The 12,407-nt window shown below is 42.3% G+C and overlaps 1 protein-coding gene across 1 annotated transcript; it reads right to left on the reverse strand.

The window, feature by feature from the left end:
• Positions 1–8,265: 8,265 nt before the first annotated feature.
• Positions 8,266–11,776, reverse strand: LOC119714654 (peptidyl-prolyl cis-trans isomerase-like). The gene is made up of 2 exons (XM_038171614.2): positions 11,508–11,776; positions 8,266–8,839 (listed from the first exon to the last, which is right to left on the reverse strand). Exons 1-2 carry the CDS (start codon positions 11,580–11,582, stop codon positions 8,519–8,521), a joined length of 396 nt encoding a protein of 131 aa, XP_038027542.1. The 5' UTR covers positions 11,583–11,776; the 3' UTR covers positions 8,266–8,518.
• Between the last annotated feature and the right edge of the window lie 631 nt (positions 11,777–12,407).

Below are 12,407 nucleotides of genomic sequence, written 5' to 3' on the forward strand. Positions count from 1 at the left end.
TTTAATACTGCAAAAGCTCTGAGAGACTAAATTTCATGTACTAGAAAACGAAGCAGAAAGTATTTACAACCATTCACACAATTCTTGTCTTAAAGAAACAAAATCAGCAATTTTGCAAACAACTTGTTCAAACATTTAAAATTGTTGACTGTAACTTGCAAAGCTACTTATAAACTTGACTGTACTGCTTGACTACTTGACTGTAACTCGTAAAGCTAGTAACAGGAAATAATTAATCTTGCCTGGGTTTTTAGCAATTCGTTATTTTCCCTCAGAGAGTTAAGCAATGACCTCAGTTCGTTATTTTCATCAGTCATTTTTCTCAAGGTTTCTCTCAGTTGGCTCATTTTTGTCTCATGCTGCTAGAGAAATATCAAATTTTAAAACGTGATTAACAAGAGAGTCTTTTTAGAAATAATTCTCAACTAAGTTCCATTTCAGTGTTAAAAAACAGGACAAACTTTCAAAGATCAAATTTGTAATTCTTCATGGTCCAATCTGCACATACCACCAGTAGTGAAGAAAGCAACATCCACACCACATATTAAGAAGAAATATAAAGAAAATGGGAGCCATGGTGTACAGCCTATGGATCTTTTTTTTTTTTTTCCAGAAAATACCTAGATCTTCTCATTGATCCTCTTATACATTCCTCAGTTAAGTCAGGTGTGGGAAAGAATTGTGAATGAAAACAAATGTCAAAGCTTTTGTTTACACTTAGCTCTTTTTTTTTTTTTAGCATCCATTTTAACCACAAATATGCCCAATTCTCCCTTTTTTGAATCTTTCAAATATTCTAACTATTCACTGCTGATAGTTAAGACGCTTTAGTTCACCTGTACTTAAACATCTGTCCTGCAATGTCCAGGAATGTATCCAATACGTGCTACATTTCATCGAATTGGAAAAAAATAATTGTGAAACTCAAGATAGTAATCTTTTAATATTTGTTATTATTATTAGTCCACAATATAATTTAATACCAGTACATACCATTAAAATATAAGCAAAAACAGACAAAAGAAACTGCAACAAAGGAAAATTGAAGCGACAATTACTTGTAACAGTCAAAAACCTACGTGCCTTGAAAAAGAAACCAAGGAATATGTCTTTTTTCCCCTTCACTGGAAATTTGAAATATAATTAAATATTTTCCAGCAGATTCTGGAAAAAAAAAAAACAACACTGAGGCTTTGAAGCCGAGTATAAAACAAATGTTTTCAGAAAATAACATTCCATTTCTCAGAAACCGTGAGAATCTTCTATGTGAAAATAGCTTTTTGTTCAGAAGTGTTGTCTTCTGCACTAGGAATTCAACCATCCACTACATTTTCTTAAGCCTCACTCTCAGACTGTTATCATGCTGCAAAAAGGACTTAAGCGGTAAATATAGAAATGATCTCATCAACAAAGAAAATGCTACAGATAGGCTCCAAACGGAGTGCTCAATTACTTCCATTGAAAAGGCCAAACCTTTAGAGTTAACCAAGCCTAGGAAAAGCTTGCCCAGCTTGGGATGGAACAGGAGCAAGGTGGCTTGAAATTGACCATAAACTTTCAAAACAGTCAGGGACAGCAGAATTATAAGTGAAAGGTTTTGAGAGGAAAAAAAAAAGAATTAATATTCTCAATTTCTCCAAACCACATTACACAATGCTTTATAAGGCTTGCATATTTGGGGTTTTGACAATAATTTCACAGTTCTTCAGGGATTTGGCAATAATTTCACAGACCACAGGGCTGTTGTAGGTGGTGCCAGGATGTCTAAACCATCCAATTCCATTATCAAATCGGGTACCATCTGTATCATAATAAAGTGCATCACTTCATTCCTGCCAAATGTTTGTCTAGTCTGTTCCGAAGACCTGCAAATACTGGAAGCACCAGTCTTACTGACCTCTCTAACCCAGTGGTTAACTGCTTCATTTTAATCTAGTTTTCCCAAATTTCAACAGTAATCTGTACCTACACATCCCACAATTCATTGCACCATTCTGAACTGGAAACCACACCAAACTCACTAACAACAGTTTGGCACTTTTGATGCTAAATCTTTCATTTGGGGGTTTCAAACACTTTAAAGAAATAAGCATTATATCCAGCAAACATATGATGGCTTAAGAAAACTACAAGCAAGTTAAAATGTATGGGGAGCAATAAGAATCACTAAGTAAGTTATTGTACTTTTTTCATAGTTCCAAGTACTGCCTAAACGTCTTCATCAGCATCTTTTATTGCAGCGAAAGCTGCTTCACATCTGTGAAGCAATTCTTCTCGCTCAACTAGAGCACGTTCTCGTCTCTCAAGTTCCAGTGCATATTTCTCCTGTGCTGAACGCTCCCTCTATACCAAGGAAAAAAAATGTTGAAACGCCTTCGAAACACATGAAATTACCGATTTATAGTGAACTAGAATTCTTTCCTCTGCAGATATGCTTAGGTTTTGTTTTTAATTATAGTGTTACACAATAGCTGACTAATTAGAAGTATCCTAATGGCCATCTACATTCAATTGGATTTGCGGCAGGACTGCTTGGCCTTCCAAAATGCAGAATTCAACTCTGCATGGCTGTTCAAGTAACAGCATAGACAATTAAAAGTAGGATTTTGTTTCCAGAAGTTTTGGATAATGCTATTATCTGTAAGACAAAAGAGTCCAGTGCCCTAAACACTAGATTGCTGTATTGTTTCTTCAGTTAGTGGAAAGCACCTCTAGGAAAGTGGTGAGAAAAAAGATACGCACAATTCTTTTCATCTTGGATGGTGCAAAAGACAGTCCCAGCAGGAAATCTAGCAGAAGCACAGAAGCTGTTACAGAATAAAACCAATGCAGGTTTGGGAGCTCTTTAGTTAGTGGCCCAAGCCTGCTGGTGGATAAACTATTGGGAGTCACCAGCAGCAGAAAAGTAAAGGCAGAAGGGATGGTCTTCACAGAAGATCAAGTCAAGAGGGCAAGTGCTCTTGAATGCCCAGAGTGAAGAGCATAGTTTCAGGTGCTGTCAGGAAAAGCAGTGCTTGCAGGTGTTTCTCTCCATGCCAACACCGCATCACAAGACACAACTCTTGGAATAATAGCACTGTGTTCAAACTCCCTTCAGCAGAGCAAATATCTGATCTAACCACTACCCATGTCATTACCAAGTCAGTGAACTAATTTAGGGGAAGAGGTGGATGATGACAGTGATATAGTTAGTAATTTCTGAATTCTCTGTCAAAAGTGAGAATCTTTGTAACATTACTGATCATTACAAAATGTCTGAGGCCATTACAGTTCCTACCTGGAGATTCTGACGGGCGACTTGCAGTTCGCTATTACTCTGACTTTTACCCAAATGGGATGGTAAGGTGTTATCTGTGGAGAAAAAGAACACACTTTACATTAAAAATATAGTCTTAAATAAATAAAGACTGCTTATCCAAAACAGCGAAAGTGTATTTTAAGCGTTTACAGCGACCAGCATAAAGCAAGACATATTGAAATGAAAAAGTAATCTCCTAAAGAATTACGGAGAAATGCTCAAAGTTTTGTTCCATAACTTGTTTGAATCAATCTATGCACGGACTGAAACATGAGGTAGCCAAAGTTTCCTTTTTGTTATGGCTTCAGGAAAGTGATTAACTGCTGAATAGACCCGGACCTCTCCTATTTCCCGTTGAGTGAAACACTTCAGAACTGCAATTTAACAAATTGCTACTGAGTAAATTAAGAGGAATTTAGTTGTATACAATGAGAATTGATGTACAATAGTCACAGTTTCTCTGTTAAGAATTTAGTTTAGAATAAAGAGAAGCCAGTCCACCATTTAGGGAACCTGAGCACTTTCATTTCTGATAAAGGCTGCCTCACACTCGACTCTAAAAATACTAATAGATACGCCTCTTGCTCGAATATTTAGTCCTACCTAACCGACTACATTAGCAATGAGTGTGAGCACCCATATAGCCCCAATGCAAATTCCTTTTTGTCATTCCTGGTCCTCCCTTGTTCTGTCTTGAAGACCCAAGTGTACATCTTTGGCACAAATGACGATAACACAAACATTACTGCCCATTGTTCCAAACCAGTATTAGTCCGACACTGCCATTATTACAGAGCTGAATTCATTCTTAGGTGGTTAGAAACATATTCGGAGCCTATATTCATAGGTCACATAGGAAGACAGACCTGCCTTCCCATTGACGCTTACCGATGTCCAAACACAAAGAGCTAAACAGGCAGCAGCAAATGAAAATGGATCAGAACAGACTAGAGAACACAGAAAGGATAGAAGTAGGGAAGTATGTGACAGATTCTTAAGAACCAAGCATAACAATACTGCTTCTCAGCAACATGTTACAGCATAAATTGAAACTCCTTACATATTCACTCCTCTTTTGGAGTGATTAGGGCCATACTAGCTGTTCAGTGTTGCTATCTGTCTCTTACTGCAATACGAAGTATTTCTAGAAGAACCTCTGGTACAGACAGTCATGTTTATGCTGAGTTTCAGAGAGTAACGCCTCTTACCAACATCATATTTATGAAGTTCCGCTAGCGATGGTGCTTTACAATCCAGCAACTGCTCCTATTGAACATGAAGGCAACGCATTAATATTTCATCTTGCATGTGGGCCTTTTCAACAACTACATTAACAGACAACTCTTGCCTCCACCACACAAACTACATTACTTAAACTATTAAAGCTGAAAAGCTTCCAGTTATTACGAAGCTTAATGAAACACTCAAACATTTAAAATAGGGAAAAAAAATCAGAATTTGTCTCTTATGGATGGCATGTTCAGCTTGTGAAACCATTTGGTTCAAAGGCAGCATACCCTGCCACAGAATAGCCTGTCTAAAACAAACATCTTAAGACTAAGTGTCATTGCTGCTGTGTTACACAAAACTAATACCTGTGCAAAAGTCAGACTGTGCGACTGAAGGCTTTTACGCAGCAATCGAGAGTTAGAGCATTCCTTACTTTCTGCTCTATTTAATCCAAATTTAGAAAACAAACAAGCAGCATAGAGGGCAAGGAAGTCTGAGTTCTCAGGCCTGATACCTTCCTGCCAGTCACACAATAAATAGAGAACTGCCTACCTAGTCTTAACTTCTTGGATGTGACTACTAACATGATTTTCCTGCATTTTTGAAGACTGTCAACCCTGAAACCTTGACAAGTGTACGAAAGCCTGCAGTTGCAGTTTTCTTGAAAGCTAGACCGAAGTGTCAAATGGCAGAGAAATTAACATTTCTTTAAATAGAAGAATAGGAAATCTAGAAAAATAGAATACATTCTAGAAGAATTACATCTAAAGAATATTAATTCCATTAGATTTAATACTCAAGATTCTAAAATAATTTAGCCAGGAAGTTTTACAGAAGATGACACGGGAAAAGTGCTCCTCCAGTCAGACGCTAGAAGCTTCTGAACGTCACAGAACAGAGGTTGGAAATTGGCATTTACCTTCAACTTGTAAACAGCAGGGCTTCCAGGAAACAACTTAGCGGATTTTTCAACCCAGTATTTTGCTCTTTCATCAGTGACGGCATTATTGCACAGTAACTCCGCTATCTTCAGTACTAGATCTTTCTGCATTGGGTTCAACTCCACAGAACGCTAGTTTTCCCCATGCACGCACACTGGAAAAAAAGGCAGGAAAAAAAAGGTAACCTGATCTTGCAATCCACACAGAATGGGAAAGAAAATTATAACAGTCATTGAAAAGACACAGGTATTCAAATTAGACAGATCTATTAGTAAATACTTTTTGAATGAGTTAAGAAAGACCTCAGTTGCTAAATGCATCACTAGTCTACAGCACCCAGATACATCTGCTGCAACTCAAAAGAGCAAAAATTCAGAAAAGAAAGAATTTCCAAGGGAAAAAACGCAGAAGCCAGCTACTCTGCCCCCACCACCAGCTATACGCAGGCAGCTGGACTCTTACGTACCTTTAGTCTAACTCCATATAGACATTTTTGAAGAAATATATAATTAAGTCACACCCTACGACAAGCTGGGATGTATTGGCAGCAAAACTTTTGAGCACATCCTCTCCCTCCCCAAAACCTGAACAAAGGCATTCTGATGGTGAATTTTTCATTGGGCAATCATACAAATAAATGTCAATTATGTTCGCCCTGCCCCATCTCACACCCCCCCAAACAAAACCCCCCAAAAAAGCAATAAATACGAACAACTAGAAAACACCCTAGGTCTAGTCTTCCAGTAGCAACTAGATTACTGCTGTCACCTGAGCCCTTGCTAAGAATCTGTCACTGCTGTCAAATTCCCTAATCCAAAGGGCAATGTAAGATATGGAAAGAATTTAGTAGCAGCTAGCACAAAGACCCAGTCTAGGTCACAAAAGAATCATCTTAAAAAAAAATACTGATGAAGCAAAACACATCAAATGAAGAATCCCCTCTGCAGTACGTCATATACACCTTTGGCAACAGAAAGCATACATATTACACTTTTTCCACAAACATGTTTTCTTCTATGCATTTAAGAAAAGTCCAGAACAGAATGATTTTAAAAGTCCCTTTACAATGGATTAAAGCAGGACATCGGAGGTCGGTGGAGTACTTACCCTGTAACATCCAAAAGCTTTTTCTATGTTGTCCTCAGCTTCATAAATTTGTCCAAGAAATCTGTGTGCTCTCCGATCTCTCTTTTGCACACTGAGGTATGTAGATATATACCTATGGAGCAGGAAAAAAAGGATCAATATTCCTCAATAATACGAGTCCCTCTGTCCTCCCCCGCCCCCCCCCAGTGTCCACGGAAGCGGGGCAGGAATTTAACATGTGATACAGGAAATGCAGTCATGGTTGGTTCCAGATACCTGGTCTGGACCTTAAAGTACAGAACAACATTATTTTTACATGTACAGACGCTACTTATTTGCCACCAAGTATTGGTATTTACTAAAAAAAAAAAAAAAAAAGAGAAAGAAACTGTAACTGTAATTACTTCATAATACAATGGAATAAAAGCCTAACTAATTATTAGTTAATAATTATTATCTAAGTTGCTGTTTTATAAAGATTTAAACAGCACTTGATACCCACATCTACTGCTACTGTAAAGCAGCATGATAGTGATCTTGATTTCTCCAGTCTACTTCATATTCACTTAGCTTTTCTAAAGTACTTTAGAGAACAGAATAGCAGAATACAGCAACGCGTATTACCTTTTAGCAAGTTCATACTCCTTTACTTCAAAATACAGCTTAGCGAACTGGATTCCTTTCAACGATTTCTGAACGGAAAACACACAACAAGCACATTTTAGATGTACAACACTTTCAAAGTAATTGCATAGGAAGACCCTTCTGATACTTTTTGAGAGACTGAATTTGATAACTAGTTATCAGCTCCAGTCCGCTCCTCATACCCAAAGTTTTGTTTCTGAAAGATGTGGGATTTGGAAAACAATGCTTTTCCAGTAACTGGCCAAGGCTACCAACGTGAAATCGAGGCGGCCGCTGCGCTGAGGGACCGGGGCGGGCGGAGGGGGTTAACGGGAACAACGGCGGGGCCTCGTCCCGTGCTGTGGAGCTGAAACGGGGACGAGCAGGGGAGAGGCTCGCTGTTGGGTTACAGCTCCGTGTAACGCAGGCACGGGTCGAATCTGTGCGCTAGGGGCGTGCAGGGTAATGCTTGTGTAAGCAGCGTTCCCTGGAGAGGCTGAGGGAAGGGTTGCTCTCGCTAGCCTCAGAAGTAAAGCATGATATGAAGATATAGCGCGTGACAGAAACATGTGATGTCTATAGTCATCTCTAACTGCATATATGAACAGCAAGTCGGCTGTTCTGAAAAAAATACTGATAGTCCTGGCGCCGAGCTGTAAGAGAGAAGTTAAAAAGAACTTACCCATGCACGTTCCCCCTCTGCACCACAGCTTCCCAGATAACACTCCAGGAGATGGTTGTCACGAAAAGTTGCCAGCCACTTTAACATACCATGTACAAAAACAACGTGGGTCTGGAAGGTAATCTCCCGAGCAAGTATGAACTAAATCCTGTGGCAGACTGCACATAAGAACTGCTCTTTACCTTTCAAAGTCCTCAAGTGCCCAAGAGCCTGCAGACAGCACAAAACAGCATCCACCTGACCAGCACCTGCCCAGCTGCCTCAGCTTCCTCACTGCTCATCAGAGGAAGAATGACATTTCAAAGGCCTTCAGTCTACTGACCATCAACATCAATTAGCATGTTCAAAATAAGTACACAACGCGATGCAAATTGCTCTTCAGCAAGCCAAAGTGAAGACAATAGTTATTTTGACAAGACTAAGATTTAATTTGTAAAATTTGACATTCCATACAAATATGTCATAACACAAATACACCCAAAATATGCCAGTGTCTGAACTTATTTAACATGCAAAAAAAATCAATTAGAACACATAAAAAACAACCATAAGCTGCAATTTTACATTTATACATCAGAAGTGTCCTTTTTAAGGAAGTGGAAATAATTAATCAATAACATCTAAATACTGATTTATACTGCTAGAACATCTGTATACTCAAAAGCCAGAATTCTCTATTTGCCCACAGTCTGTAATGACAACTCTTCCACTTACTAACCCGTTGGGAGAACCAAAGGATTCGAGCTTTTTCACAACATCCGTTCCATCTGTCACAAAACCAAACACCACGTGTTTAAAGTCCAAGGCTTCTACTGTTTTGAGTGTTGTGAAGAACTGAGAGTTATTCGTAGCCCGACCCCTATTTGCCATCGACAGCAATCCAGGACCCGTGTGCTTCACTTCAAAGCTCTCTTCTTCAAATGCATCTCCATAAATTGACCGTCCACCTGTTCCATCATGGTTAGTTACATCACCTCCCTTAAAAAAAAAGCACAGCGTTTACTTTCAAGTCCCAAAGAACAAGATCATCATGAACATCGTGATGTTCAAGAACATCGACCAATAGCACAGTTACATTCTTTCCAAAATAAGAGGTTTTGTTCAAAAAACACAGGTAAAACCTCATTCTTAGTTATCACAAGTACTATAGTTACTTGGATATAAGGCTTTCCACCTTCAGCAGATTTGCTCGTGGTAACAAAGCATTACTGGAATGTTCCTCGTTTATCCTGAACACAGCATTTTATCTTTGTTCCACATGGCAACTACTCTAAGCGGGTCATTCCCACTTTCTGCTTCCTGCTTCACTCGGCCCTTACAACTGGCAACCACGATTATCTCTATTCTCACTTAGTCCCTGCAGGCACAAAACTGACCACCCAGAAAAAGTCATGGTACCACTGATCAGAACTTTCCTGCTTTTGTGCAGAAAGTTTAAAGAAAAGAACAACGAGAGTCATACTTCAGGTTCACTTAATACCCAGTCAAGACTGGAGAGTTTTTCTCTCTGATGACAAGCCATTTGTATATTGCTATCCATTTCTGAATTTGGAAACGATTGTGCCCTGCCTTGAGGGATGTAGCATTATGCAAAAGCATTCTTGTAGCATGTAAGGAATTCAGTTTATTTTACCTGTTTTAAGTCATTATACCTCCTACTGAATATTTGGAAGACTTTTAGGAACGAAGGGAAGGTATACGTGAGCAGATACCGATCTCCTATGCCTTCAGAAATTATGGGGATACTTTTTGAGAGACTGAATTTGATAACTAGTTATCAGCTCCAGTCCGCTCCTCATAACCAAAGTTTTGTTTTTGAAAGATGTGGGATTTGGAAAACAATGCTTTTCCTGTAACTGGCCAAGGCTACAAACGTGAAATTGAGGTTACTGGTGAAGCAAGCAACAAGCCTTAATACTTGTGACATTTCACAACCACTTCTTACTGAAGAGTGTAGAAGAAGTAGAAGAAGAGAGTCTGCTACATTTAAAGTACAGCCTGTTTTTTTCCCCCAATGTAACAATGTTGCAAAAAGAACCCCTAAAATCTGACAGAGTAAACAAAAAAGATGGTACTTAGTCCTGGTCTAGTACATATCACTCACAACTGTTTCAAGATAGGTAAAATGTTTTCTTCCCACCTAAGAAATCCCACCTACTCTCAGTTTATATACAAAATGCATCAATACAGTAATTTATTTCTGATGTCATCAGTCTGAGATAGCTTGAACACACTTGTTCTGGGGATGAAAGACGAAAGGTATTTAAGGAGGAATAAAACAAGGAAACGAAAGCGAGAAAAAGCAAAACAGAAAACTGAGCAAGCAAGAGGGCAAGATGGGAGAAGCACGGGCAGGAGGAAATGAGTCAAAGGAAAGAGCTAGAGAACTACAAAGTCACAAGCAAAAACTTCAAGGTAGAAGCTATTTTTAAATATGTATTTAAAATCCGAGCTCCCAACATCGGATCAAAAAGCAGGTTTTGTCTGTGAACTCCAAACTACTGGAGGTAGTTAGGCCCAACGACGCAAAACATGAATCAACGGTCTGCATTCGAAATACACTCAAATTGCTACTCCCCACCCCTCCCCCACCCCCAAGTGATCTATGTAAAACTTTAAGCGAATTTAAATGAAAACAGGCCTCCGCGTTTTCGGTCCATCTTTTCAGGTATCACTGACACGCCAGAGCGGACTCACGCTTGACACCTTGCGGACAGGGATGAAAAGCAACCTCAAAAGAAACGCTTGCAGCCTTGGCAGACCCTTCCCTCCGAAATCAACACAACAAGGAAACCAGTAACTATTCCCTCGGTGGACTGTGCTACACAGTCAGCTGTAAGCATCGCTCGAAAGTCAAAACTAAACGCGTCCGGTGGCCTTGAGCACAAGAAGAGGAGAGGAAATATTTTGTGTCGAGGCCACCGGGGAGTATCAACACTGTGGGAACGTATCTGTGCACCTGGCGGCGATGCACTTGACGCTGTCTAGCCCAAACAGTGCCCAAGTCGAACCCACAAAGTCACAGGACAGCTTTGCTGCTGCTGCTGCTGCTGGGAAAGGCACCAACCAAAGGCACAGCCCCTGCACGCAGTCCCTACCGGATCACGCTTAGCTCGGGCACATTCACGCCGCTTCAAAGCAACTCCGAGCGGCAGGCCGGGATCTTTCAGGATTAGGGCCCGCTGAATCGCATCAGGCGGCTGAGCGTTTCCCAGCTAAAATGGGCACGGGTGGCGTTTGTCACCCCCGGGCCCGCTGGCTGACAGGGAGCGGAGCTGTGCGCCCCCAGCCCCCCTCGCTCGGCGCTGTCGCTTCAGCGAGCGGCCGGCCAGAAACCTCCACGGCGCCGCACGGAAAGGACACTGAAACTTGAAGGCGGCGCGGTGCTTCGTTTGTGAAGGAAAGTACCTCTCCCTCGCTCCGGCCCCGAGGAAAGCCCTGCTATAAAACCCCTCCTGTCCGTGAGGCGCCGCGGGGCAGGGGCAGGGGCAGCCCCAACCCTCCCCTCACGACGCCGGCCACCCCCCTAGCCCCCCACCCCACCCGGGACCCCACCGGGACCCCACCGGGACCCCACCGGGACCCCCACCGGGACCCCCCCGCCTCCCCCCCCGCCGGCCAAGGGAAGCGGCGAGGCCTCGCTCACCTCTCTCCGAGAAGCCGCAGAGGCCTGCACGGAGGCGACACAGCGCTCCACCTCGGCCTTGCTGCGCCTCAACATGGCGACCGCAGCAGCGCCGAGCCCGGCCGGGCTCCGCTCCGCTCCGCTCCGCTCCCGTGCCGCGCCGCGCCGCCGCAGCGGCACAAACAAACAGCTCCAGGCGGGGCACCGGCCGCGCCCGAGGAACGCCGCGCACGCAGCGCGCTACGCACACTGCGCACACTGCGCACACTGCGCACGCCCCCGCTGAATGCGCAGGAGCCGTTGCCACAGTGCGGGGAGGGGAGGGGCGAGGCTGTGACGCATGCGCGGGGCGGCCGCTGGGGCTCCCTGACAGGGCTTTAGGAACTGAGGTTGCAAAGGGTCCCTCAGAAAGTAGCTGGGAGCAGCCCTGAAGACGCGCAGGCTGCAGAGTTTGAGACACGAGCTGTAACTTATTCTTCTGGATTGATTGATTTAATTTTGTAAGCCGTAAGGCGGTTGCCCCGCGGCTTGCTGGAGGTGTGCCCCTCTCGCTTTTCTGCAAGTTCCAGGCACTTTGGTCAAATGGAGGCCACTGGGCTGTCCCCAAATGGTGTGATATCTCTGTGGACAGGCTGCGTTAAAAATTCATCCCCTCCTCAGTCTCTAGCGTCCCACTGACATGCACAAGTTTCCTGCTGGACCTAAGCACTACCCACATCTCCACAACTCCTCCCGCCTTTATAAAAAAAAAAAAAAATAATAAAGTATTGATTCAAAGATCGAAGCCGAAATTCCTTTAAGTGGTATATTCTTTATTGCAGCGCTGGATGCACGGGGGATCTCTCCACCTATCGTGCATACCCAAAGCGGAAAGCAGTCTTGAATTTATACAATCAATCTATCAATATTCTACAAGCGCCT

Source organism: Anas platyrhynchos, chromosome 4 (genome assembly GCF_047663525.1).
Source record: "Anas platyrhynchos isolate ZD024472 breed Pekin duck chromosome 4, IASCAAS_PekinDuck_T2T, whole genome shotgun sequence".
Taxonomy (NCBI): Eukaryota; Metazoa; Chordata; class Aves; order Anseriformes; family Anatidae; genus Anas; species Anas platyrhynchos.